Raw genomic sequence first — 25,783 nt, 5'->3', positions numbered from 1 at the left:
TTCCTTTTTGCTACACACCAAGTGAAATGGAAATGATGTGCAGCAGAAATGGACAAATCCGATCTCTGCAGCTAATTAACCCTTGAAAATATCTTAATTATTTTAAGACAGTCGAGGAAGACATTAATATGTTGAAGAAAGCATCAAAAGTGATTCATGAACATTTAATAATTTGAAAGCAATACTGAGTGAAGAAGCAGTACAAAAGATAATTAACAAAGGGGAGGTATAAAACAAGACAACCCCCCATAATACCTGAAGGTGATACATTGTACATTGTGGTTCTTTTATCCACAGTTTTTTTTTTAAAACAACATGTCAGCAATATGAACTTGAGGATATATGAACAAAGAACCCAGCTCTCAAAGCTATAATGACTAAATTGTTGACATATTAATCAAAGGCTCAGGATTAGTTATATTGCTTTAAAAAGGGGAAGAAATCCGGCCACAAGCCTCTGTCAGGGCTGTTGTCCAATGATGCCACAAAGTCCTAGTGTCTTGTAATGACAGTTATTTTTGTATAAATATACTTTTAATTATAGTGAAACTTTCATTAAGGATGTACTCTTTGTTCAAGAGAAAAGATTTAAATAACAAATGTGCTGTGGCTCAGACCGCTCTGATGAATAATCTAATTTCTTTGCTAGGCACTGCACTGGCTTATATTAATGAAGTGGATGAACGAGCATTTCCTATTCTTTCAAGTACTTGGAACAACCACCTTACAGTCCTCATCAGTCTCCACTCCAACTTCTTCCTGTGAGGAAAACACCATTGATATTAGTCATTAGTAGTGGGAACATAAAAAAAAAAAACTAGCACAGAGGTGAAACACACAAAGGTGGCATTAAATTAATTACTAGAAAGTGGATTTCATGAACATGTTTCACTTACCAAGAAATGCTTTTTGCTCTTTGGATACCCCTCCAGGATTGCATTGATCATGTCTGAAGCCTAATAAAAAAACAAAATCATAACAAAATTTTATTAAAAATGTCATTGTATTGCATGTTTTAAAATGTAATGAAAACGTCATAGTATAGCATGTCATAAATACTTACAAAAATGGTATTGTTTGTCACAAAAAATGTCATTAAAAAAGTCGTATATATAGTATAGTAGTATACTATATACTATAGTATAGTATGTCATTTGAAAAAAAAACATAAAAAAGTATAGCTTGCCTTTACAATAGGCATAGCACAGTATGTCATAAAAAATACATTTTTAAAGGCAGTATATTTAACCATAAAAAAATATTTAAGTCATAGTCCCGTATGTTACAAAAATTTTGCTTTAAAAAGGCATAGTATTGTATGTCATAAAATTCATTTTAAAAGTCATAGTATAGCATGTCCCAAAAAAGTTATTAAAAAAGTCCTAGTATCATATGCCACAAAATATTTGTTTAAAAGTTATAATAAAGTGAGCCATAAAAAAATCATAGTAGTGTATGTCACAAAAAAACATTAAATAAAGAAGTTATGGTTTTCTTTGTCATTAAAAAAAAATTGAAAAGTTATCGTTTCGTATGCTATAAAAAAATTATTAAAAAGACTTAGTCGAGTATGTCACAAAAATGTAATTTAAAAAAAGCCATAGTATAGTATGCCATAAAAAATGTCATAAAAAGCCAGAGTATAGTACGTCATAAAAATGTTTGAGTATGTCATAAGAAAGTCATCGTATAGTATGCAATCAAAATATATTTATATGCAAATATATTACCAGTCTCTTCCTTTTTTTCCACTCTTTGACGTAAACATTCTGCTCTTTGTAAACCTGTAAATCAAAACATTATGATGATTAACAGCCAGAAAAAAAACAGCACTATTCACTCGGTGTCTAAGATGTTCTGCTAATTAGAAAACATGATTGCATCCTCAACCTTCTCTTTTTCTTCTGGTGTGACGTGATTTGTGGCCGACTTTATCTTTTCCACGCGCGCCCTGTACCCTGAACACTCCGCTTTCAGCTCTTTGATTTCTGACATCATTTCCTCTGTTGTCAGGGAGCTGCTGAGCTCCTTCAGCTCTGTAAGTAGAGATTTCACACAAATGAACACAACGTCCCCCGTCATAATGCAATACAACAAAAACATGTCCTTTAAGCTGGAGGAGAAGTCGCACGCAACCTGCTTACTCAGGCCTAAAACTGTGCAAAATGCTCATGTAAAGATAAGTTTACTACACCTGCATCAAGCTGTCTGCAACTCTGGGTGAGGGACTGCACTTCTGCGCTGAGCTGAGAGATCTGAGAGTCCATCGCCTTCAGGTCTGCATCGTTCACATCTTTGAACTGGGACTGCAAAGAAGGTGAGAAGTAGAGGATTATTTCAAAATAGGGATGCACAATATTGGATTTTTTTTTTTACCCGATATTTGATATATAACAACTCATTTGGCCGATGGGCGATACCAATATTGATATATCCACTTATCTTCCCAGTCTAACTTTAATTATCATCAAGTCTCTTCTGTAGTGGATTTAACATCATATTATGCATACTCCTATCATGATGGCCCACCAGCAGATGGAGAAATGAAATACACTTTCAGTGTATGTAATTTTTATTCATTGTGTAAGATAAGAAAAATATTTCAACCAATGTCTGCCGATACCAATGACATGCCAATATTATCATGCATCTCTATTCTAAAAAGCAGTTTAGGTACAAGGTACAAGGTAGATTTATTATTCATTTCCCATCTGGTTGATTGGGCAAGACGTTAAATCAAATCAAATCAAATTAAATTACATTAAATTACACTGAATTAAATTACTTTCATTGCATATAATACTATATTTCAAAGGAACAGACTAACCTGATCAGCAAAATAAATCTTTTGCTTGCCATATGTTTTCTCCTTTATCTTGCCCTCTAGAGCGAGCAGCTCCATGGCTTTGACCACTGCCTGGTGAATCACAATGAAATCAATCATTAAATGAGAGCCACACACACACACACACACACACACACACACACACACACACACTCAATCATCTGCAAAAAATGTCATGATATGCTACCTTTGTACTAAAGTGACAGCACATTTTTTTGAGCTTTTAAGTGACACTCCTGTACTTTTTACCTTCCTCTTACCATTTTATTGAAGATAGTTTTAACAGAAAACTTAGATCAATAATCAAACTTAGATCAATAACTACTACATTACAAAGTCTTACTTTTTTAATCCATGTTCATGTGTGCATGTGTGTGTCTGTGTTTGTGCTTGATATGATTGATTGTTCTTACCGTTTTGCCCAATCCATGCTGCTTTTGTAAATTGCAAAACACATCCTGAGCACTGTAGGGTCTGTTCTTCTCATTCAGATACGTAAGAATGACAGTCGCGCCTGCAGATGACAGCAGGAGAATGGGAACATATGGGATCATTCCAAATAAACCTCAAACAAAGCTCGAACTGACAGCTAAATTTGTATGGTCTTTTTTATCTTTTAAACTGCATTAATCCACTTTTTATATTAACACATAAATATACATATAGGGTATGCATCACTTACATTAGACAATCATATTTGTGTATTCCAGGTGTTAGATAATCTGAGAATCTCCCATTTATTTTTATTTAAACTTTTTTCTTCATTCTTCATAATAGGCTTCTATTGAAAATAAAAATTGACAAGTATTACAATGATATTCAACAACTTATTTCTTGAAATCTCAAAATAATATAGAAAGGATATAAAGGTGAACAGATTTGCCTGTTTAGGTAGCCAATCTGCCGCCTTCTGCCAGAACGATCCAACAACAAAACAATACCAAAACACATAATGTCCTTCTCCTCATCAGCGTAAAATCTACAACTTCAACTTCAACCATTTCATCAGTTATTTTTCCTTATTTTAAGCATTTCTTTGTTAGCCATATGTTAAAGATTTCTTTGTTGAGTATTTTGTTAATTAATTTTAACTGACGTAGAACAAGATGATTCATAAATAAACAGACAAATTGTCAACCAAGGAAAAAGAGTATCAAACACATCTTTTCAATATGTTAGAAAGTGATGTGGATGAGAGGTAAAATTCTCAGAAGACATAAAACCATACATGGCAGAGTTAATTTTCAGATTCACCAGCTACATATAATTTTCAATGTAAGGGCCACAAACCTCTCAATTATGTTGTGATTTTTAAATCATGTTTCTTCTTCCCTAGTCCTTACTTTTGTACCGATATTTAATGTTGTAACTTGTGCCGTCTTTGTTTTAGATCTTATGGTTCTTTTCCAGGACATGGTACCGGCTCTACTCTCCTCTACGTTGGTTTTCCATTAGGAAAAGCACCTGGTACCTACTACTTACCTTTTTAGTAAACTTGAGACACCGGTGAACTGATGAAGGTGTATTTTACGGAAGATAATAGTAAAACATCCCTCATACGCTGCTTTAGGACATCGTCACATCATCATATCATGTTGTAAAAATGCTGTATTTTTAAAAGACTCGCATAGTTTTGAGAGCTAGCTCATCATGCTAACCGTTGCAGTAGGGCTACGTAACCTGGCTAACGTTAGCTGATAGCTTCGTCATCTGTGAAATCAAACAAGCGTCGTTCGCTCGACACGAGTTCAAGATACAACTGTTAACTTGCGACAGTCAGAACATCTTGACATAAAGCTCGTTCTTACCGTTATCCTTCTTACTCATAGCTTATTTCTTCACTCACTTCAGCTCATGGATGTATGCTTCAGCTTCACAAACCGAGTTTCGCGCGAGATGTACGTCACGGAAAAGATCGTTTATTCATTAAGATGCTTCACACTGTGAGAAATGTCTCCCCTGCTCTACGACAGTTGTGTGGAAAACGTTTGCTTCAAATGAACAAACAACAACAACAAAAAAATACATCTGCATATCAACTGCGCTTGCATTATTACTGTATTTCATTGCCCTGTAATAATTAATCTTTATTTATAAATTGGCTCTGTTGTTTGAGTGTGTGATATTCAGAAAGAAGAGCCGGGTGAGACCTCTCTTTTTTTTCTGATCTCAGAACCACTTAAAGGTCCAGTGTGTTCAGGGCTTCTGTTGGCAGAAATCGTATTTATTATTCCTAACATTTTATATTTGTGTTTTTTGATACCTTAGAATGAGCCATTTTTGTCTACACACAGAGCAGGTCCTCCTCTATGGAATCCATGTTGTTCTAATGTAGACTTGGCACATGGGAAAAGTTTCAGTTCTGCAACCTCACCTCAATATGCCACAAAATCATACACTGGACTTACATGGTCTAAAGCAGTCTAAAGTCTAAACATTTTGATAAATAATACAAATATATTTTGTTATGTGGGAGATTATGTTGGAAATGAAATGCAAACAAATATCATCTGTATGGCAATACAGAAACATATCTGATAATATCACATATATGTATGTGTGTTGAATAGTGAATCGTTTCCTTTAGGATGTTTTTCCATGGTTTCGGAGTCATTTTAATGCATGGGTCGATTTGTCGATTTTTGTCTCAAATCAGAGACTTTAGAAAGAGCTTCATCCACCATCTAATATTACTGAACATCTTTCACCTCCTTACACATGAAATAACAGCCTGAAAAGACTTATTTGCAAACATTTTATTCAATATGATTTGCACATCAAAACATATCAAAACCAGTTACAGAGAAGAAAATACACTACTATGCACATTACATTATCAAACTGATTACAGATCACTCATACTGAGGAACTGACTCTTCATGGAGCAGCAATGAGCAACACTCTGGTTAAATGAGGTGGCCAAACCAAGTAAAAAAACTAATAAAAACTAATCCTGTTTTCAGCCTAAAACTCCCAGCAATTTCTTATCAGTGCACACTTTTTCTATACCACCTCAATGAATGTGGATCCAGCAGTTTTTCTATTGTGCTAAATCTATTGCAGCTATGATTTTCCTCTCAAAATAACACAGTTAAAGAGTTTTCCCCCCTCTATTAAAACCCCAGCATTTTTAGACTCTTGATATATTTTATTTCAATAAATCTCAACTGTGGCTCATTTAAGTTTTAAGTGCTTTTTCCACAGCTAAGTTTTGACATACTGACATGGTTTGTCCATCAAATAAAATCAGGCTGACCTGCAAACAAAAGCCACTTTAAACCTTTACATACTAACACTTTTTTTGTAAAAGGATATTAGGATAACTTTCTTTACCCAATTTTGATGTAAACTTGTTTCCCCATTAAAATAGTAAAAGATCTATGAACTGAAGAATATTTGATTTTTCTCTTAAAAAGTTCAGTATGACTCAACTACATGAAATACAAGGATGATAGAAGATACAAAGAAATTTGCTTAAATATCACTTCTGGACACACATAGCAGAGGGCTCATTCAAGGTATTAAACATGGACACAATATGTTACTGAGCTGTATTAAAGGGCAGGAAAATGGAAAAATATTCTGAACTTACTCACACAGAAAAAAGAAACAGACCTCCCCCTGGGGCACGAGTTCGAGAAATACGAGAAATACGATGAACAACAAACATAACATCAAGTGTTCCTCCAGGTCAGAGAACTTAAGACTGTAATGTGACACTCTCAAGAAAAGAGGCTCAAAAAATGTATGAAGATGTTAGACAGCATAAAATTAAAAAATAAAATAAAATCATACAGAGAACGGAAACTTTTATCCATATATTATTGCTAATAAATGAGAATTGCTGTCCAAATCCACAACTGCTGACAAATGTTTTAAAAAAAAAATGTAAATTCAAATCTGTAAACCTGTAACATTAAATATATCATCTCCTAAAAGATCATAGCCATGTTACATCAGAGGACAGCAGAGGACTATCGAAAGCAACAACTGCTGGTTCTTTGATAAAATGTGATGAAAAACAGTTTGTTCATCTATTTCACTGAAGAAAGAAAACTTTAAAATTTAAGATGTAATTCTGTTCCATAATGTTATTTTTAAAGTAACATGGCTCAGCTCAACCAACAGGAATGTCATATTTGGTCCCATGTTAAATAGCCCTGTATGTCTTGACCTCCAGGTAGAAAAGATTTTATGGGCACTGTTGTTATTGACTTAAGTACCCTTGTAATTTATGGGTGCATATACTTACAAGACTGCAACGAGGTTCTATAATGCTGGTTTATTAAATGTCTGAATGTGTTTTATGTTTTGTTGTTGCACCTCCTATTGCTCAGCCTACAAAGTAAAAGGTTTTCTGGATGATCAGGGTTTCAAATTAAAAGTTTGAAAAGATTGAAACAAGTTCTTCACAGTGATAAACTGATGCCAATCAGAAGCAGGGCTGCTGGAACCTAAAAATCCTCTCTCACAATCACAGCTCATCAACACCAACACTGCCCATGAAGTTGAACACAGGCGTACAGACACATGCGCCCACCTACACCCACACGCACTCACACATGCACGCACACACGCACGCACACATGCACACTTTACTGCGGTTTACCCAGCAGGCTGGACAAGAAGGTAGACCCCTGGCTCTCTCCCCGTCTACTCCCCCCCCCTCCTCCTCCTCCGAGGGGATCCATCTGGCTCAGTTCAGACTGATCCAGCATTTCAAAATCCTCTCCATCCAAGTCTGTGTCCAGCTCTGAACTGGACTGCTTTCGGTAACTTCTGTGAGCCCCGGCTCTTGGGGGGCCCTCTCTGCGCTGAGAAGCGGGAGGCCGAGGTTGCAGCGCCCCGGCCAGCGCTGCCTGGATCATGTTGCTGGCAATGACTCCGGCCAATTCTCCAGAGAAATCAGAAGCAGGTGGCAGGCCGCTGAGAGAAAGTTCGGCATCCAGATCCTCCTGATCTGAGTCCAGATGTGAATCTACATCCAGCACTGAAGCCCGATGACTAGTCAGCCCAGACATACCCAGACTAGGCAGACCTATGCTCGTGTCATCATCATCATCCATCAGAGTGGCATCGGGGTTTATGGAGGGGAAGTCTGGGAGGTCTTGAGCAAAAGATTCCTCAGCATCACTGTGTCTGTCAAGATCTGACCAAAATTAAGACAGGGATGCAGTGAGGGATGAGAATAAACGAGACAAATAAAGGAATAAAAAATCTTTGACATCTGCATACTTACCCTCAGAGCCCTCTGTGAGCGGGGTCTGGCCACGTGATATGTTAAATGTTCCATTATCAGTGTAGGAAACTTCAGCGTCAGAGTGCTCAGAGTCGGTCAATGCAAGTTCCTTCGCAACAACAGCATCATCAAACTAGAAGAGACAGCAGATTGTGAAGGTTTAACATTTTCAAAGTTGTATTGTCTGTTTAAAGACATTTACTCTTTTGCTCTCTTTTGTAAAGAGTTTGCAAACCTTTTCTGTTCTACTCCGTTAAGTTCTGCACTCATCAGATTTGATGTTTTGTGCCTGTTCAGCACTTAAGTCAACTGTGGTTTGTTTGTGCTTTGTATGTGCTCTACAAATAAAGTTTGACTTGTGTGGTTGTTCTCTCTCTTTTTGCGCTCATACCTTCTGTATGGTTTACCACACACACACACACACACACACAGAGGCAAAACCACGCAGGCACATGACAGAGACAGCACATTATGTGAAATTCTTAACCATGACAGGAAGTTGCTCCGATGTGCTACTGTTACACTGTTAATAACACTGTGCTGCAATAAAAAGCTAAAGGTATTTAATGAATGTGTTAAATTAATGTTTAAGTTACTTTAAGTAACAATTATTATTTGAGAGCACAATATAAAGAACACCTTGGCAAACAATTTTCTGATGTCCCGCATTATAAAGAACAGTGAGACAGGCTACTGGTGAATTTCAGCAAAGAACAGAAACTAAGATGTTCACGAACACAAATGTCAACAGAGTCATCAACAGATTAATTAAAATATCAGGAGACTTTGGAGTTCAAATAGACTTACCGTTGGGCAGAAAGCAGCCAACTCCTCCTCGCTATCACTGTCTTCCCCTGAGGCTGCACCACGGATAGGCCTCCGCAGGACTGCAGAGAACAAGGACAACATTTTTACATTTTGTAACAAACGGAGCATGTGACCAGCTCAAAACAGTGGCTCTTAAACGTTTTAAAAATAGTAGCCCTTCACTAGCACAAAACATTTTTGGTGGAAATACACAATGAACAAAGAAAAATAGGATTGTTTGTGTCACGGCACTTGACAATTTACAGCAGTCAACACCTGCACTGAAAACAGAAAGATCTAAAATGTGGCTTGGTGAATTTACATTTTACATTGTTTTTACAGTGCATTATGCATGACCAATATTTTTTACAGGACAAGTACCCCTTGGGGTACCCATAGCCTGGTTTGAGAAACACTGGTTTAACAAATCTGGTTGTGCCACCAGAGGGCGCTAAATCATTAACAATCTGAGATTTCAGCCCAAATTAAAGAGATCCTGGTTAAAAATTAGCAGTCTTATGCAGTAGGAACAAGTACCGTGTTGAAGTGTTGTATGAACACTGACCCTTAGAAGAAAAACACTGGCAGCGGTGAAAGTTATCTTAAAGTTACATGTATTTGTTTAAAGTTCAAATGTGGCCTTAACTTTACCTTAATTTAATTGGTAGTGTCAGATCAGCATGCAGAAAGTTTTAACTATCTAAAATTGTCAAAAAAAAAGAAGAGTAAAATACTGTACTACTTACACTGGTTATCAATGGGCTTTGACATCATGTATCCACAAACACTGAAGTCCAGTCGCTGCAGGACCGGCTCCAGCTTCACGCATACATGCTGAAAAACCCTGTGATAGGCCCCCAGAGGAGCCAGAAGAGTAGCCCACACTGGTGGAGAGGAAAAGAATAATAGTCATTATAAAGAAGGAGGGAACTCTGTTGGGGTTGTTTGGTACACACTGTGAGACAAAAGCTGTTTTCGTTTCAGTCGAGTCGACAAAAGTCTGTGTTAGCTTCAGCAGAAATGCAGACAAGGTGAGGACGAGGGAGCAGCAGGGAGTTAACACAGAGCTGCTGTGGATTGTGTCAGACGTCAGAGTAGAGCTCATTGGCAGCTCTTACCTCCCCGGCGCTCCAGCCAACACTGGTTGGAGGTGAGCAGATTAGCCTGGTCTCAGTCTGACCTCCTTAGCTTTCACCCTGGCTCCCTTCCCTCCCTCACTCACTCCTTGCTTGTGTGTCTCCTCCCGGCTTTAATCACCTCACACGACAGGCCCTGGTACCAGGGCCCCACAGATCTGGTTTCACCCCCAATGTATTTTTAATAGGACAGGTCAGGCTGAGTTTCCCTGCTAACGTGGTTCTGTGCAGGAGCCTGGATCTGTAGTTAGGACTCACCAGCAGAGTAGGAGAGCACCACTCCAGGAATGTAGCGTCCAACAACAGCGAGGCAGGTGAACACTCCACAGGTCAGGATGCAGAACTTCCACAGAGGAACAAAACAAGTCAGAACCTACAATCCATTCTGACTATGGTGCATGTATCCAATGCTTACAATCTGAATAGGGCTGGATAAGATTTGCTTTTAGTAACAAGAAACCAAATTATAATTTGGGATGGATTATGGTTCCAAGTTTGAGAAAAATGAGATGTGAAAAAATAATTAGCCAGATTTTCCTGGACGTTTTCTAAAATACTTGAGATTTGGATTTTTGCACCAACATTGTACATTTGTACACAATTCAAAGGGCGCGTTTCCATACTGTGGTCCTCACCTTGCCAGGGTTTTGTTGTTTGTATTGCACCACACTGGATGCGAGGACTGCTCCGCTGACCCAGGCCTCAGCGATGTGGTGGCAAAGTTCAGGCACACTGAGGATGTCAGGCTGCACCAGACCCCAGCTAGACAAAAAGAGGATATTATTAACACCTTTGTTATTACGGTTGTTGGCATTATCTTTAAAAGACCACTTGTTGGAAGCTATAGTAACAAACCTTTCATTTTCTGATTCATCCAAGTTTCTGACTGTGGAGAGAGAGAGAGAGAGAGAGAGCGAGAACAGTGAGTACATTTAAATGTACAGAATAGTCTGGTTTTTGCCTTTATTTTAAATCAATGCAGCCATGCATACTCTGATCATTGTGCTGTAAAATGCCTTTTATTGCAACAAAATATGGAAAAGTAGAACAGGTGGAGCTGCTTCTCATTTTCTCATCAAAAGGATTTTTTTCACAGTTTCGTTCAAATGAGAGACTTGTGGGACTCCCTCTTTCCTTCTTTCACCTTTTTGAAAAGATCAGTGCTATCTAAATACCTGTTGATATCCAAGTCTTTCATAAAGTTTAAAAGCAGGTGTGTTTCTCCTTCCAACCAGAAATGTGAGATTTCCTTTTGCATGCATCTCAACCCCATAACTGATGTTAAGTTGGTTTGTGTACAGCGTATCCATGACAATGCATAAACAGACGAGAGGCTGTGTGTCCCAAGCTGTAGTAAAAACTCCAGCTGAGACACTTATTCCAAATTGGCTGCATACAAGCAAAAACAAAGCTCCTAAATCCTGCATTATACCAGCATATCCCACGTCTTAATTAAAAAATGATGCTAAATTTGGAAATTGGCCTGATTCCGACTATTTTAACGGAGTATGCTGGTTACATGACTGTATAATATTCAGAATATTGTCATACTCGGAATAATGGGGTCATATTGATGTGCATGTAACCGTAGTAATCTCTGCTTGTTTCTACTCTTTGCACACTTGGTATGTAACATAAGTCCAAAAACAGGCTAGGGAGATTATCTGTCCCAGATGTAATACAGGTCACTTACAAAGTCCAGAGTGTAGGGCTGCTGACTGATGGCATATCTATTCTGACAAAGTATATTTGTTGCAATCACAATAAACTGGGGGATATCTAAAGTACAGTCAATGCAAGACAGAAGGAATATAAATGAAAAGTACAGAACCTGTCAGAGTCTGCTAGAGAGACATAAAGGGCCCCTATAGAGAGCAACTTATACCTCCAATCTCAGGCCAGATCTTATTTTTCCAGGTATCAACACAGACAACTATAGCCAGACCAGAAGCCAGCAGGAACAGCAGGCGCAGTGAGGTCAGGGCGAAGAACCTGGAGGGGAATAAAACCAGAGCAAACACATGAGCAGACGCCTGTTACCCCATGAGTAACTGATAAACAAAGTTATACAATTCAAGAACTTGTTCTGGTTCATAAAACCATAAAAACCTTGAGTTACGACCCTTTAATCAGAGCTAAGAAAAGAGGCTGTTATCCTACCCTCTGGTGTATGTTAAACCCGCTAGTTATTAAAATAACAATACAATAAAAAAGGATGTTATATTTTCTAAACAATGTTCAAGCCTCAGATAGACTGTGAAAGCACAGGTGTTGTTTTAGGTGGTTTACATTTTTGAGCATTGTGTTGTCAACTTTCACTTTCTTCAGCCACAACAATTGAAGTCCCCAAGTACTGCTCAACTTTCAGATCACAAGACCTCCAAATTTGTTGACAACAAACAACAATGTTACAGGATTCTGCCAATCAGCAGTTAGAGATTAACCTAACAAAGAGTTTGTTGGCAGAGCGAGGTATGTTGGTATTTGGGGTGGCAGTGCAATTAGTAGCTACAGTCAGTTAAAAACATCAAATGCAAACGTAAGCGTAAACCATAGCACAACATGAACCCAATAATCTGTAGCCATGTGCTATGAATTCAAACAAAACAATAAAATGGACCCAAGTACAAATGCTTTAACTCACTTAAATTGCATGTTTATTTACTACGCAATACCTGTTTTCCACTTGGTGCTTTAAGTTTAAGTAGTAAAAGTCAGGACGACCTCAGTGACCTACAGGCATAAATTAAGGTTGCCCATATTGCCTCCCATCTCCATGTTACTTGCCATCATCAGTCGCTTCATGTATTTGATCATGAGTGCACATCTTTGGGCAGAAACTAGCCCGTGCAACTGAGTGTGTGTTGAAGCACAAGTAAGAGGGAACAGGACAGAGTGGCCTAACATGCCCAGTGGTCTGATCAAATAAAGGCTGAATGCCTGAGCTCCGCAAGCCAGGCTGGCTTCCCCTCTCTGTTTCCCAGGTCAGTAATTCTTGCCCTAAAACAATATTAAGGTCACCTAATTTAGACAAATCTTGTCCTACTCCTACATTTTCTCCTATTGGTTTCTCTTTTCTAAATATGATTTTCTTGTGTACATAGTTTCTTAGTGAAGGGCTGAGTGAATATAATTTTACATGGTAAAACAGAAACATATTGAAATAGTCAAATTATATACAAGACCTTTAATTTAATAGTCAAATGCATCCTATTGACTTTGAAATTTTTCTTTCAATATAATCATTATATTTTCTCGATGTTAATTCATGATCCATCACAACCCCTAAAAAATTTGTCTCAAAAAGCCTTTCAATTCCAACAACAAAGGTTTTTAATTCAATTTCCAAAAATGATTAATTTTCTTTATATTGTCCAACTTCCTTTCAGTAGCATATAAAATGTCTTTCATTTTTTTCCCCCACAGCAAAGTACATTTGAATTGTCTGCAAAGATACATTTTATTAAAATCAGTAACATTGCAAATATTATTGATGCACAGACAGTATGTAGAGTTTTGGCCTAATTACAGATTCCTGAGGTACTCCACAAGTGACCTTCCTAAGTCCTTACACAGTGTCATTCATTTGCACTTTGCAAACAATACTTTCTATTATAATTAGCTCGCTTTTAACCATGACTAAGATATACCTCTTATCCCATACTTTTCCAACTTTCTCACAAGTTGGCTGTGATCTATAGCCTTCTGTAGGCCAATATAAATACCAATACATACACTAAAAACTGATTTCCAATAACTCGTGAACTGACAACACAGTGACCTGTGAATTGCAGATTCACCCTTATTTACAGCCTCACACACTCAAGCAGCAATAGTGAAATTGTTAATGACGATAGCCCCCATCAACAAGCCGTTTTCATTATTGAGAAAACAGTTCAATTATGAGCAACAATAAAGGCAGAAGTGTTTGTGGAGTGTGTCTATAAATAGAGCCACTAGCCAGCCATCTGTCATGTCTTGAAATGACAGGTGAAACATTTGCATGGTGTAAAAGCACCAGCTGCTTGCGGTCAAACTGGCTCTCACCCAACGACCAGACAGTCTTGCATTGTCTGAATGTCGGTTGCTATAACACAGAAACACAGAGGAAACAGAGCGGGTTTGCAGTTAATTTGCTAAAAGTTTGAGCTAAAACTCACCAAAACACAACGTTGACTACAGTATAGAGAAGCACACACTGTAGGGGTCTCTCCCACACTAGGACGGACTGCAGGTAGGTCAGGACGCGCTCGTAGGGCCCCAACCTGGACTGAAGAGCAGCTTTGACAGCTCGTACCTGACCGTCTCTCTCGCTGGAGCATGGTCGACTTCGCAGGCAGATACCAGACCCCTGCTGGGCAGAGCCATCATCCACGAGTGCGTCTTCCATTGCCCCTGTGTGCGCCATCTTAGCGTCTGCTGTCGATAAAGTCAGCCTGCAAAATACAGACATAAGTGGGAACAGGTAGATGAGGAGCACCACAGCGCCACAGAGCAGCTCCACTCACAAAATCAGCTAGCACAGCTATGCTAAGCTAAGCTAACAGCTAGCGACGGAAGCTGAATCATCGTGTTAGCGTCTAACACCAAACATATCATTGTATTCGAAGCAAGCGTGTTATCAGAGAAAATGTTAGAAGGTTTTAAAATGAGATGACACTTACTATTTTGTCATTTTTGCAGGAATGTAACGTTAGCGCTCGCATCGGAAACTGACAATATGGCGTAACCTGTTTTTCTGAGAACGTCAGCAGCCCAATCAGAATCTGCATGAGCCCCTCGCGTCATGCTGCATTCACGTGCAGTAGGAATATTTTGTTTTTGTTTACTTTGATGAAGTGCATTGACGAACACTCAGGATGCCGTAATGAATTTCAACCTCTTTTAGGTTAAAATATGCATGTATCCATTTTCTGTTTTTCCTTCGTAGTTTTGTTTGACGTTGTACAAACCAAATAAAGTTGAAAAGTATTTATATTATTTGTATCTGTTCTGTTCTCATAAGCATTTTCCATTATTTTATTTTCTCTATTTTGCACTTGTTTTTGTTTTCTTTTCTATCTATCTATCTATCTATCTATTTATCTATCTATCTATCTATCTATCTATCTATCTATCTATCTATCTATTTCAATTATCATTATTATTATATTTCTTTTGATATGCAGTTGGAGGATGGGGTGATACATTTTTTTTAAATGTCCATCAGCCTCTTCAGCTGTATTGTTTCTATCTATCTATCTATCTATCTATCTATCTATCTATCTATCTATCTATCTATCTATCTATCTATCCACCTTCTTGCTCATACAATTTTATGGTGTAGTTACGCAATGTCACCAGGGAGGGCTCCCACTGTCAATTTATAGTGTACTGACAATACTTCCAGCAAAGACCTCCAAAATAAATCGTTCAACTAAAACCAGACCCTTCCTTCTGGTTTTCACGGGATTTTGGCTCGTAAAACCCGAAAATATTGCCTGTGTTTTCTTCTTGAATGTTTCAAATAGTCTTCTTCGTGACACAACACACTCCGACACAGTAGGCGGCGGCTGCACCATTACTCTCTGTTAGTGACCCGAAAATAAACAGCAGAAGAAGAGCTCTAGAAGCGTCACATCAGCACCAAGCGGGAAGGAGCGGGCTGCTGCTGGAGAAGCGGTCTCAGCTGCTGTCTACTTTTCTTTCATCATTTAGCTAGCAAGCAGCTAGCGGGCTAGCTAAATAAATAAGCAGCAACCGAAGACTGAACATGCCGAGGGAAATCATAACGCTCCAGCTCGGACAATGTGGAAATCAAAGTAGGTGAAAGACTGAGTTAATGTCCATCATAACGTTAGCCAACACTGAAAGTTGGCTAGCTAAGATGATCTGACATGTAACGACGTTAGCTAGGCGATAATATCAAACCAGGCCAACAAAATATAACAGTTAGCGACAGTGTAACATAGCTTAGCTGATATGTGGATAATAGGATCTACGTAGCAAATGTAATCTAATATAAGCTAGCTAACGTTACATGTGCAGTGTCAGTCATTTAACGCTGCAGGTTATGTCAGTTAACGTGGTTACTGTTTGTCTAATAAGCTTGTAATGTCACAAACGGATAGTTAACGTGTCTTACCGTTTTGCTGACCTGCTCTCCATTGTGTTTCATAGTCGGTTTTGAGTTTTGGAAGCAGCTGTGTGCAGAGCATGGCATTAGTCCAGAGGGGATTGTTGAGGAGTTTGCGACTGAAGGGACCGACAGGAAGGACGTTTTCTTCTACCAGGTGAGTGCTGCAAACACTGACTGCTTCACTTCATTATCCCTCACATCTGAAGGTTTAAAAGCTTACCATTTCTGCGTACAGTTTATGTTCAGTCTTCGTTGGGTGATGCTCAAAGTGCAACAACATGATGTGCCACTAGATGGAGAGATTGTATTGTAAACTGAAATGAGACTGCAAGTAAACAAAGCAACTTGCAGACTGTACAGCAGTGAAACTCAATTTACGGCCCGTAACTATTATTTAATTCACAATAAAAAAAAAAAGTGGTTTACACTGGGAATTGTTTGTTGTAAGTTTTGTATACATAAGGAGATAGGGTGTATAAAGAATCATCAAAAGCTTATTTATTTGAAAAATAAACAACTGCTGCAACTGAACCCCGGCCTTCTGACATTTTGCCAAAGTTTCCCCCGAGCAAAGCAAGTAGAGTATCCCCGCTGGAGTGTATCACCAGCTAACTCCTATTTATTAATAAAACTTCACAGGCTGACGATGAGCACTACATCCCCCGTGCAGTCCTCCTGGATCTGGAGCCAAGGGTGATCCACTCCATCCTCAACTCTCCTTATGCCAACCTGTACAACCCAGAGAACATCTACCTGTCAGAGCACGGTGGAGGTGCTGGGAACAATTGGGCAAGTGGATATTCACAGGTAATCACTGCCAGTGCCATGTTTCTTTCTGTAAATATAAGAAGAAAAAAACCTGAATGCATCTCAAATTAAGCTCTGGTGTTCTGGTCCCCGCTAGGGCAAAAAAATCCAAGAGGACATCTTTGACATCATTGACCGGGAGGCAGATGGCAGTGACAGTCTGGAGGCAAGTCTGTCATTTATCACATGCAGACCGCCCCCTGGAGCTGGGAGTGATCGGGGCGGAGGCTGTGTGGAATTTTAAAAACTGATTTCAAAGTAATGTAATACGGCCGTGTATAGAAATATTACACAGTAAGGCCAACTGACACTCTTAACCCAACTGAGGCCTAAACAGCCTGAAAATATTTGTTTATTGTAATTATTAATGTGACAGAATTCATTTCAGACTAAACCTGTAGAGGAATTTTGTCAGAATAATGGACAGACTATGAGACAACGGGACAAAGACATTGTAAAGGCTCCTCTCTCCTCTTACATAGGAGCAGGATACCCAGGCTGAAAGAGACCCAAAATGACAAAGAATAGCACAGCTGTGTCTTGCATCTCTTTGTGGTCATTTTTGATCTTCTTGTAGTCATTTTGTGTGTTTTTGTGGTCGTTTAAAGGTTGTCTTTTGTCTCTTTGTGGTCATTTTGTGTCTCTTTATTGTTGATTTGCTTTGTGTTTAGCAGTCATTCTACGTCTCTTTGTGGTCCTTTAGACATCATCCTGTGTCACTTTGTGGTTATTTTGTGTCTCTTTCAGTGATATTTCGCAGGTGGCACTCAGTTGGCCTGCTGAGTAATCCATAAATAGTGTGAATAGTATTAGGTAATACTAAACTGTACAAAACAATGCCTTTTAGTTTGACTCTTGTATCTTTGTTGTGGTAAAATGAAGAAATGTAGAAATGAATGACTTGAAAACTATGTTCAAATGGTGCCAGTACCCTCTCATCTTAAAACTAGCAGAGCCTCAGCCATGCCTCACTATTATTCTTAGCCTCTTTTTTTGGATGAACTTCTTTCAGCTGCCAACCTCCTATAAAATAACACTCGCATTTCCCCTCTAAGGTCTGCAATTTCTGTAACTCATTCACATCATGACCCCACATTATTATTTAGTGTGTGCACTCATGTGTGCGTTGGATAAGAAGGTGGGCCGAGCTGCCGTGAGCGTGTGTATGTTGGCAGGGTGTGGCGTGTAGAACGTCTGGTGATAATAGCCGGGCGAGCGTAGAAGGCAGGTATTACAGGGCTGTGTTAGGGGGTGAGGGAGCCTATTTGTGAGGTGGGGCTGCTGCACTCCCATTTATATAACTGCCAGGGAAGAGAGGCTCACCCACACACATTCAGCTTTCTGCATCAGTAGCGTTTACAGTGAGCTTTTACACACGTGGCACATGTTGAAGCTGTAAATGTGAACTGAGAATAATGAGTACCTCTTTGTCTTTGTAGGGATTTGTCCTGTGTCACTCCATTGCAGGGGGCACAGGTTCTGGGCTGGGATCCTATCTGCTGGAGAAACTCAACGACAGGTCGACAAACACATGCAACCTGATAAAAAACATTTTTTTTTTTAGCCAAACATGTTGAAATAAGGTACATTAATGATATGTTTTCTGATCTTTAGGTACCCAAAGAAGCTGGTGCAGACTTACTCTGTTTTCCCAAACCAGGATGAGATGAGTGATGTGGTCGTTCAGCCGTACAACTCGCTGCTCACACTTAAGAGGCTCACCCAGAACGCAGACTGCGTGGTGAGCAGCAGCACTCATGAATGGATGCTGATTTACCTTGTCTCTCCCGTTTTCCTTCACAACGCAGCCATGGCTCTAAAAAAAACCCCAAAAAAAACAAAACCTCATCAGATTAAAACACATTTTTATACGAGCCCCGGTTCACTTGTAAATTGCCACTTGCACAAACCACACTCAAACTAAAACATGGTCGCTAAACTGTTCCGCTATCAATGAGCAGGAAACGAAAATAATTTTACTGAAAAAGCTTTCAGTTACATTGCCCATAAAATTACGATATGATGTCAGACTGTTAAATAAATTTGGCCTCTTGTGTTCTGACGTAAATGTTATGGGTCAAAAGGCAGCAAGTACACATGTCAGGCTGTTAAGACATCAAAGGCTTATGAAACTCTTCCATGAATAAAGTTTGATTACGTCTCACAGGTCTATTACACAGTGCCGTAAAAAACATCAACGTTATTTTATTATTGGGAATCCACACTGTAACAGACTAGCTTTGGCTCGGTTTGTCAAATGTCATTTTCAAGTGATCACAATTTTTTTGATTGCTTTAACGAAACCTTTGAAACTGCGGGCCATTTTTTTTTTCAAAACTCTACACACTAACCAAAAATATCACACCAAACCAGCGAAACATTATACATTTCTTGCAAAAGCAAACTGTTCTTGGAAAGTTCCTTAAGTTTTTATGTTAATACAGTACACACAAACCATCATTTGATTAAGCACACGTAGCACCAACTACACAATGACAGTATAACGTTCGCTTTTTTCTATGCGGGGCGTAGCAGGTCGCAGTTCAGTTGTCATACATGTCGTAAGCACATTCACACGGGCATCCAGATGTGTAAAGAATGGATGAATATTACAAACATAATACCCTATCAATCGACACTCCTCAAAACAACAAAAGCACCGTAGAAGAAAACAAAAATATTTGTGTTGGAATAATTACTTAAAATAATAATGATAACCATTTTGTAAGGTCATGTACCTTCAGTCAATTTCAAAATCCACAGACCTACTTTTTAAACTACATTACAGATGTATTCTGGTTTTTTTTTCATTCCTGCAAGTTTTTTTGTTAAAAAACGTAACTTTTTAGGCCGCCGCATTTCGTAGGCAGCAAACTAACAAAGGAGCAAACTGCAGTGCCGCCAATCAAACTTAATAAACCTCAGTCTTAAATTGGTGATTGTATTAGTCTGAGATGCTCCAACAGTCTAATGGTGTTTCCTCTCTAATACCTACTTCCTCCGGGTCTTGCGTAAGGCCCTCACGTTGATTAAATTAGCCTGAGAGCTAATAGAATCTGCCCAAGAATTGGTCCCCCTGTTGCAACTGCACAGTGTCTTTTATGTTCAGCTCTGCTAACAACAGCACACTGTGCTGCTCCCTGAGTGGTTCCTTGACTACGTCTTTACTCTGATACCCTCTCGCTCTTTCTTAATTAACATTGTAGCAGTGAATTGACCTTCTGTAATGTTCTGCTGGAGGGAATTTTCTCCCTTTCTGTTTTCTTTTCATTTGTCTAATAATTGCCCTGTGTGTTTGTGTGTGTGTGTGTGTGTGTGTGTGTGTGTGTGTGTGTGTGTGTGTGTGTGTGTGTTTGTGTTGTGTGTGTGTATCAGGTGGTGTTGGATAACACGGCTTTAAATCGCATCGCCACAGACAGGCTGCATATCCAGAACCCCTCGTTCTCCCAGATCAATCAGTTGGTAAGTGAGAGGCGTCGTTCAGTTTTATAACCTTGGTCTCCGGTTGTTTTCTCAGCTTGTTAGTCAGCAGGTTTTCGTTATATTCCTCGATTGCAGTTTACCTGACTGTATTTAAAAAAAAGGCTAATGTTGAGACAGGTTGTACTAGGCGCACATCACTCACTTAAATAATTACAAGATTTGGGAACTAGTTGGGTGAGTCGGTTGCATGTCAGACTGGATTTAAGCTTTCCAGGAAAGGAGATGTACATTGCTGCGCTTTCTAAGAACTATGTCAGCCTACCTGACAGGAGCTACACTTGGAGAGTTTGAATATAGGCTGCACTCCTTTTTTAGGTCTGGTCGGTGTGGCCAAAAAAATGAAATCTGAAGAATGTTTAAGCTTAGGATCTATTCATGACCCTTTGCATAGTTTTTTTTTCTCAGTAAAATGCAGGAAGAACTGAAATGAAACATTACAATGTTGCAATCCATCAAAGTTACTTTTTGACGAATGATTTTGTTTTTTAATGATGTGCTGAAACAAATTTGGATTAAATTATTTTGATATAGCACCCAGCTCAAACTCCTTATTTGTTTGGTTTTTTTTTTACTTATTTACAAGTTTACTTGAGATAATAAACATACATTTCAACACTTGAAATCTTAGAATTATGTAGGAATATATTGCTAAAAGCTGATTTTCATCCCCAGTCCCTGGGCAAGTGAACAAATATACAGTAGGAACAGTATAACAACAATACATATACAATCTAACTTTTTTGTAAGCTCTTTCCAGATTTTCATCCATTTAAGGCTTTGTTTCTAATCAAACTTTGTTCACGCAGGTTTCTACCATCATGTCTGCAAGCACAACCACCCTGCGTTACCCGGGCTACATGAACAACGACCTTATTGGCCTGATTGCATCCCTCATCCCCACACCTCGCCTCCACTTCCTTATGACTGGCTACACACCACTTACTACTGATCAGTCAGTGAGTGAAATATTGCAAATGGTGCAAAAATGTTTTCATGTATACGCTCAAAACCAGCATCTGTGCATCCCAAAGCAAAGTATTTTTGCATTTGGTTTTAAAGTGTCAGTGTCTTTAACTTCTGTGCTGTTATAAATTTCCCAGTGAAACAGAATGTTTGAGCTGTGTACAGATACTGAGGGGATTTTAATCAAATCCTTCACATTGGATTGGACCACTTAAGAGTGGGCAGGCTTATAGTTTAGTGGCATACGAAGCTACAGAGAGTTCGCTGCTGAGTGGACTGCTGGCTCTACCTACACCTCCCACAACCTCTCGCTGTTTCAGGAGGAGGATAAGGGAGAGACAAATGAATTAGACCTCAGCCACCGCGTTCTGTAAATAAAAACAAAGGCTTTGCCTAAAAACAAACATTTCTTCTTATATCTCTCCATATTGTTCTGTAAACTACTAAAACAAACACATGGTAAGGTGCTATTATAAGAGCGGTGTGGCTAGCTTGTCGACCAAAGTCTCATTTAATAATAATAATAATAATAATAAAAATAAACTTTATTTGTATAGCACCTTTCATACAAGAAATGCAACCCAAGTGCTTTACAAGAAAGCACCAAAAACACATAAGACAAAAAGACATAATCAAACCTGCATGAAAAAATAAAATAAAATCAAAACAGAATACGAATTGATGTGAAGTGTTTACTAGAGCTACATTCAGCCCCAACAAAATCTAGCAAAACGTTTATTTATAAAGAAATTAAAGTTTATGTAGGCACACTGCCTTTTAACGTAGCAGGCTTTGATTCAATTCAATTTAAAGGGCTTTACTGGCTTTTGAAAACTTCAGATTATTTTGCCAAAGCGAGTTGGAAATAAAAACAAAAAATGTGTGTACAGTTTGCAAAAATCTACCAGAATTTTGTTTACACGCATGTAGCTGCTGATTGGATACACACCTGACACACCCACCATGTGATAGAAAACATACCTCAGGGCCTGTTGCACACCGTTTTGAGGAAACATGTTCAACCTGGAAAAACGTGCCCCTGGTTGTACAGAAAGAGAAAAGACAGGGATTTAGTGAAAAAAATACTCTGGTACAGTATTTTAGAGATAAATGATCAGTTCACACGCATTACAACTGTGAAAGTGTATTTTTCATTTCATGGGGACTTAAATATTTAAAATACTGAATTTATTTTATTAATTTTTTATTAATCAGTACGTTCGCTGTGTTTCAGGTTGCTAGTGTGAGGAAAACCACAGTGCTGGATGTGATGAGGAGGCTTCTGCAGCCCAAAAACGTGATGGTGTCCACAGGAAGGGAGAGGCAGCCAAGCCACTGCTACATCGCCATCCTTAACATCATCCAGGGAGAAGTCGACCCAACACAGGTACGACTGCACAGTATGTTTCTGAGGTGTCAGTCTGTATGAATTCCAAATAACTTAAGATGTTTGTAGAGTACTCAAATGTATTACACTCAATGTAGGTGCATAAAAGCCTCCAAAGGATCCGGGAGCGTAAACTTGCCAGCTTCATTCCTTGGGGTCCCGCCAGCATCCAGGTGGCTTTGTCCAGGAAGTCCCCGTACCTGCCCTCGGCCCACAGGGTCAGCGGCCTGATGATGGCCAACCACACAAGCATCTCCTCTGTAAGTCATGTTCAAGTTTCATCACTCAGCCTGTTCAGTAACATTCTCCTCCAGTGTTTACTTACACAGCTGAGACCTGTCTGTGTTTGCTCTGAGTCAATACTCGAGGATATGCATTGTCCTAAAGCTGAAGTTGAGTCTCTACTGCAGCAGTTAGAGGGGAATTCCACAAAATTGGGTTTTGGATTGTCATCCTGTCAAATTCCTTACTTTATTTTTATTTATTTATCAGTAAAAAACAAAACAGCAAAATGTCAACTTAATAGAAGGAGATTGTGCAGGTGAGATACAGAAAACCCCTAGAAGCTTATAAGAGAATTTTACTTCAAAACATATTACAAAAGTAAATAAAGTATTATACTATAAAATAATAATAAAGAAAATAAGATAAAGCAGGCATAGGATCAATAAAGTACAATGAGAATGTTCACATGATATAGCAGAGAACATAAATTACATGGGAAAAAGTGAATCATAATAATAATAAAAAGAAAACTAACAAAATAAATGTACAAAGTGTAGAGAAAAAAAGGAAAACTCCAAGGCGCTCTCTCAAGAGAGCGCCTTGGAGTTTTTTCTCACACAGATTTTAAGTTTTTCTGCTGTTGAGTTTTATAAAATCCTTTTGTTGCTCAACTAATTCACACACCTGAGCCACGGAGATGGCCTCCTCCGAGTTGCTGTGGGGATTTTCCTTAGGTGGGATGGCAAAATCTGGTCTGCTGAACCACTAGGCCGAGAATCAGGCCTACAAGGCAAAAAGCCTGGGTGATCTTAGTCCAACAAAATAACATGTCCACAGCTGGATATCTGCGCCAGATTGATAATGCGACAGATGACCACTCTCTTTGTCCCAGTTTAGATGAGTAAACCAAAGACAAATCAAGGATTCAACAGATGTTAAAAGGATAGAGTTCAGATAGCTCCGCAGGAATCACAGCAGGTAAACAGCAGTAGCAGCCATCTTGATTTCTTGTTGATGTTGGAGCTGTGATCACAGCGCCATCCTTTAAACTGTGAGCATGAACGTGAGCTGTGAAGTCGAGGGAAAATGCAGACCTGTGATGTCATTAAATTACTACCTGTGAGATGATTGAGAAGGCCCTTTACAGACAGCCAAATTACAATGCCCAAGTTCAGCATTTTTTTCCTCATTATTTCAGGTCTTACATTTTAGTAAGGGGAAATTACAGTCATCCAAGGAAGTTTCAGTGAAGTCATAGGTTTCATTTTCCTTTCTGGTTACATGGAAGTTAAGAAAAAACTTTGCCAGTTATAAAGAAGACAGAAAAAAACATGTATCTCACCACTCCCTTCCCAGCAGCAGATTTCATTCTGACGTCCTCTCTTCTGTTGTCCCGCAGCTGTTTGAGCGGACGTGCCGGCAATACGACAAATTGCGTAAGCGTGAGGCCTTCCTGGAGCAATTCCGCAAAGAGGACATATTCAAGGACAACTTTGATGAGTTGGACAACTCTCGTGAAGTGGTCCAGCAGCTGGTGGATGAGTACAGCGCAGCCACGCGACCTGACTACATCTCCTGGGGCACACAGGAACAGTAAACTGAAACTTTTGTCTCAACTACAACTCAGTCAGCATACATGCTTAGCTGCTTTATCCCAACTCAGTTTATGTCCCTTCTTCACTTTTCAGAATATTTCCTCTTACATGTAGGTGTCCCAAAATAGACAGGTATTTGGCTATAGCTGCTTCTCTGAAAGAAATATTTATTGGGTTGTTGTAGCATTAAATAGTTTAGTGTGTTTGTGTCTCACAGTTGAAAAGGAACTTCGGGATAGGTGTTAATGGCCACTGTTATTGTTATTACATTTACCAAAAAGTATAATGGACTGGACTATATCACATACTGGACATTCTCAAACCCAGTTTAAATAAGCAATCCTTACCTAATAGTGCAGTGATGTAAAAGCACGTCTGTGCAGAACGCATCAAAATATATTGTACAGAACAATCTATAAATGTCTGTTGATAGTTGTTTTTTTTTTCCTTTTTTCCTAAATTCAACTTTCCCACCTTCTAGCCATTTTTTTTTCAGAAATGTTAAGACAACCTGTTGCCTTGTTTGTGTCTATTTTTATACTGAGTAAAGTACTTTGTGCAGTTGATTTACAGTAAAACATCCACCGCCTACAAACTGATTGCCTTGAATAATGGGAGTGCTATTGAAAGTTTGATGCATGGTGGTTAATGCAGGTTCTTGCATCCAAGACATTTCTGTCAAGGTGCTTTGTACAGTCTGTCTGCTGCTGATACACATTGTTCATTTGTTAGCGCTGTACATGACCAACAGGAATGTCAAGTTGAAGTTAGGATTGTGTCAGAAACAATGCTAAAGCACCTGCCATAAGAACGACGTTGACATTTTGACATCATTTGCCGCCTACAGTAGAGAAAGTTTGCACAGATGAACATGGTGTAGGAGGATAGAGTTCATTTTAACACACTTTAACATCTCTATGCCTGTAAATATACTTTAAAGAACAGCAGGTTTACTGGCTGTATCGTCTAAAATGAATATACTGTTTCACGTTGCTTTGCTTGTTGGACCTGTTGAAATGATGAATAAACACATTTTCTATTGCTTTCCATTTGCCATTTGAAATGTTTCTTGTGTTAGAGGTACACTTGGCTGGTTTTATGTAAAGGTCATTTTCCTTCCCATTAGTCAAACCTACAAAATGATAAAGCACCACTTTTTTCCCCTCACCTGGAGCTGC

At 38.9% G+C, this 25,783-nt stretch overlaps 3 protein-coding genes and 2 long non-coding RNA genes across 5 annotated transcripts; 1 reads left to right on the top strand and 4 right to left on the bottom strand.

Moving 5' to 3' along the window:
* Positions 1–149: 149 nt before the first annotated feature.
* On the bottom strand, positions 150–4,811 carry psmc3ip (PSMC3 interacting protein). Its single transcript, XM_042505664.2, has 8 exons — positions 4,654–4,811; positions 3,259–3,359; positions 2,828–2,917; positions 2,195–2,306; positions 1,891–2,036; positions 1,731–1,784; positions 897–956; positions 150–759 (listed from the first exon to the last, which is right to left on the bottom strand). The coding sequence occupies exons 1-8, from the start codon at positions 4,670–4,672 to the stop codon at positions 703–705; spliced, it is 639 nt and encodes a 212-aa protein (XP_042361598.2). The 5' UTR covers positions 4,673–4,811; the 3' UTR covers positions 150–702.
* A 775-nt stretch (positions 4,812–5,586) lies between these two features.
* Positions 5,587–14,811, bottom strand: retreg3 (reticulophagy regulator family member 3). The gene is made up of 10 exons (XM_042505569.2): positions 14,692–14,811; positions 14,188–14,463; positions 11,913–12,019; positions 10,883–10,913; positions 10,663–10,789; positions 10,286–10,370; positions 9,638–9,775; positions 8,892–8,971; positions 8,085–8,217; positions 5,587–7,994 (listed from the first exon to the last, which is right to left on the bottom strand). Exons 2-10 carry the CDS (start codon positions 14,433–14,435, stop codon positions 7,441–7,443), a joined length of 1,503 nt encoding a protein of 500 aa, XP_042361503.1. The 5' UTR covers positions 14,436–14,463; positions 14,692–14,811; the 3' UTR covers positions 5,587–7,440.
* Positions 14,812–15,621: 810 nt separating this feature from the next.
* Positions 15,622–25,654, top strand: tubg1 (tubulin, gamma 1). The gene is made up of 11 exons (XM_042505732.2): positions 15,622–15,828; positions 16,187–16,299; positions 16,785–16,952; positions 17,050–17,118; positions 18,392–18,471; positions 18,567–18,693; positions 20,328–20,414; positions 21,242–21,391; positions 22,633–22,785; positions 22,884–23,045; positions 24,410–25,654. The coding sequence occupies exons 1-11, from the start codon at positions 15,780–15,782 to the stop codon at positions 24,605–24,607; spliced, it is 1,356 nt and encodes a 451-aa protein (XP_042361666.1). The 5' UTR covers positions 15,622–15,779; the 3' UTR covers positions 24,608–25,654.
* On the bottom strand, positions 16,844–22,443 carry LOC148186447 (uncharacterized). Its single transcript, XR_015779626.1, has 4 exons — positions 22,380–22,443; positions 18,595–18,768; positions 18,376–18,490; positions 16,844–16,980 (listed from the first exon to the last, which is right to left on the bottom strand). It is a non-coding gene; the product is annotated as an uncharacterized LOC148186447 (long non-coding RNA).
* Positions 22,922–24,487, bottom strand: LOC148186446 (uncharacterized). Its single transcript, XR_015779627.1, has 3 exons — positions 24,353–24,487; positions 23,695–24,078; positions 22,922–23,043 (listed from the first exon to the last, which is right to left on the bottom strand). It is a non-coding gene; the product is annotated as an uncharacterized LOC148186446 (long non-coding RNA).
* Positions 25,655–25,783: the final 129 nt, after the last annotated feature.

The sequence above is a fragment of the Plectropomus leopardus genome, chromosome 18, assembly GCF_026936395.1.
Source record: "Plectropomus leopardus strain MGB_pleo_1.0 chromosome 18, ASM2693639v1, whole genome shotgun sequence".
Taxonomy (NCBI): Eukaryota; Metazoa; Chordata; class Actinopteri; order Perciformes; family Serranidae; genus Plectropomus; species Plectropomus leopardus.
Note: the sequence above shows the minus strand (reverse complement) of the source record. Positions and strands in the feature narration are given on the sequence as shown.

Excerpts from the sequence above, each read along its gene's own strand:
- retreg3 (XM_042505569.2), bottom strand. The coding sequence starts at position 14,435 with ATGGCGCACACAGGGGCAATGGAAGACGCACTCGTGGATGATGGCTCT. Across the intron at positions 10,371-10,662 it reads AACAACAAAACCCTGGCAAG|TTCTGCATCCTGACCTGTGG; the intron begins GTGAGGACCACA and ends CCTCTGTGGAAG. Across the intron at positions 8,972-9,637 it reads AAAGCCCATTGATAACCAGT|TCCTGCGGAGGCCTATCCGT; the intron begins GTAAGTAGTACA and ends TGTTCTCTGCAG.
- psmc3ip (XM_042505664.2), bottom strand. Across the intron at positions 2,918-3,258 it reads AGCATGGATTGGGCAAAACG|GCAGTGGTCAAAGCCATGGA; the intron begins GTAAGAACAATC and ends GTGATTCACCAG. Across the intron at positions 1,785-1,890 it reads CACCAGAAGAAAAAGAGAAG|GTTTACAAAGAGCAGAATGT; the intron begins GTTGAGGATGCA and ends TTTGATTTACAG.
- tubg1 (XM_042505732.2), top strand. The coding sequence starts at position 15,780 with ATGCCGAGGGAAATCATAACGCTCCAGCTCGGACAATGTGGAAATCAA. Across the intron at positions 16,300-16,784 it reads AGGACGTTTTCTTCTACCAG|GCTGACGATGAGCACTACAT; the intron begins GTGAGTGCTGCA and ends AAAACTTCACAG. Across the intron at positions 20,415-21,241 it reads TCTCCCAGATCAATCAGTTG|GTTTCTACCATCATGTCTGC; the intron begins GTAAGTGAGAGG and ends TTGTTCACGCAG.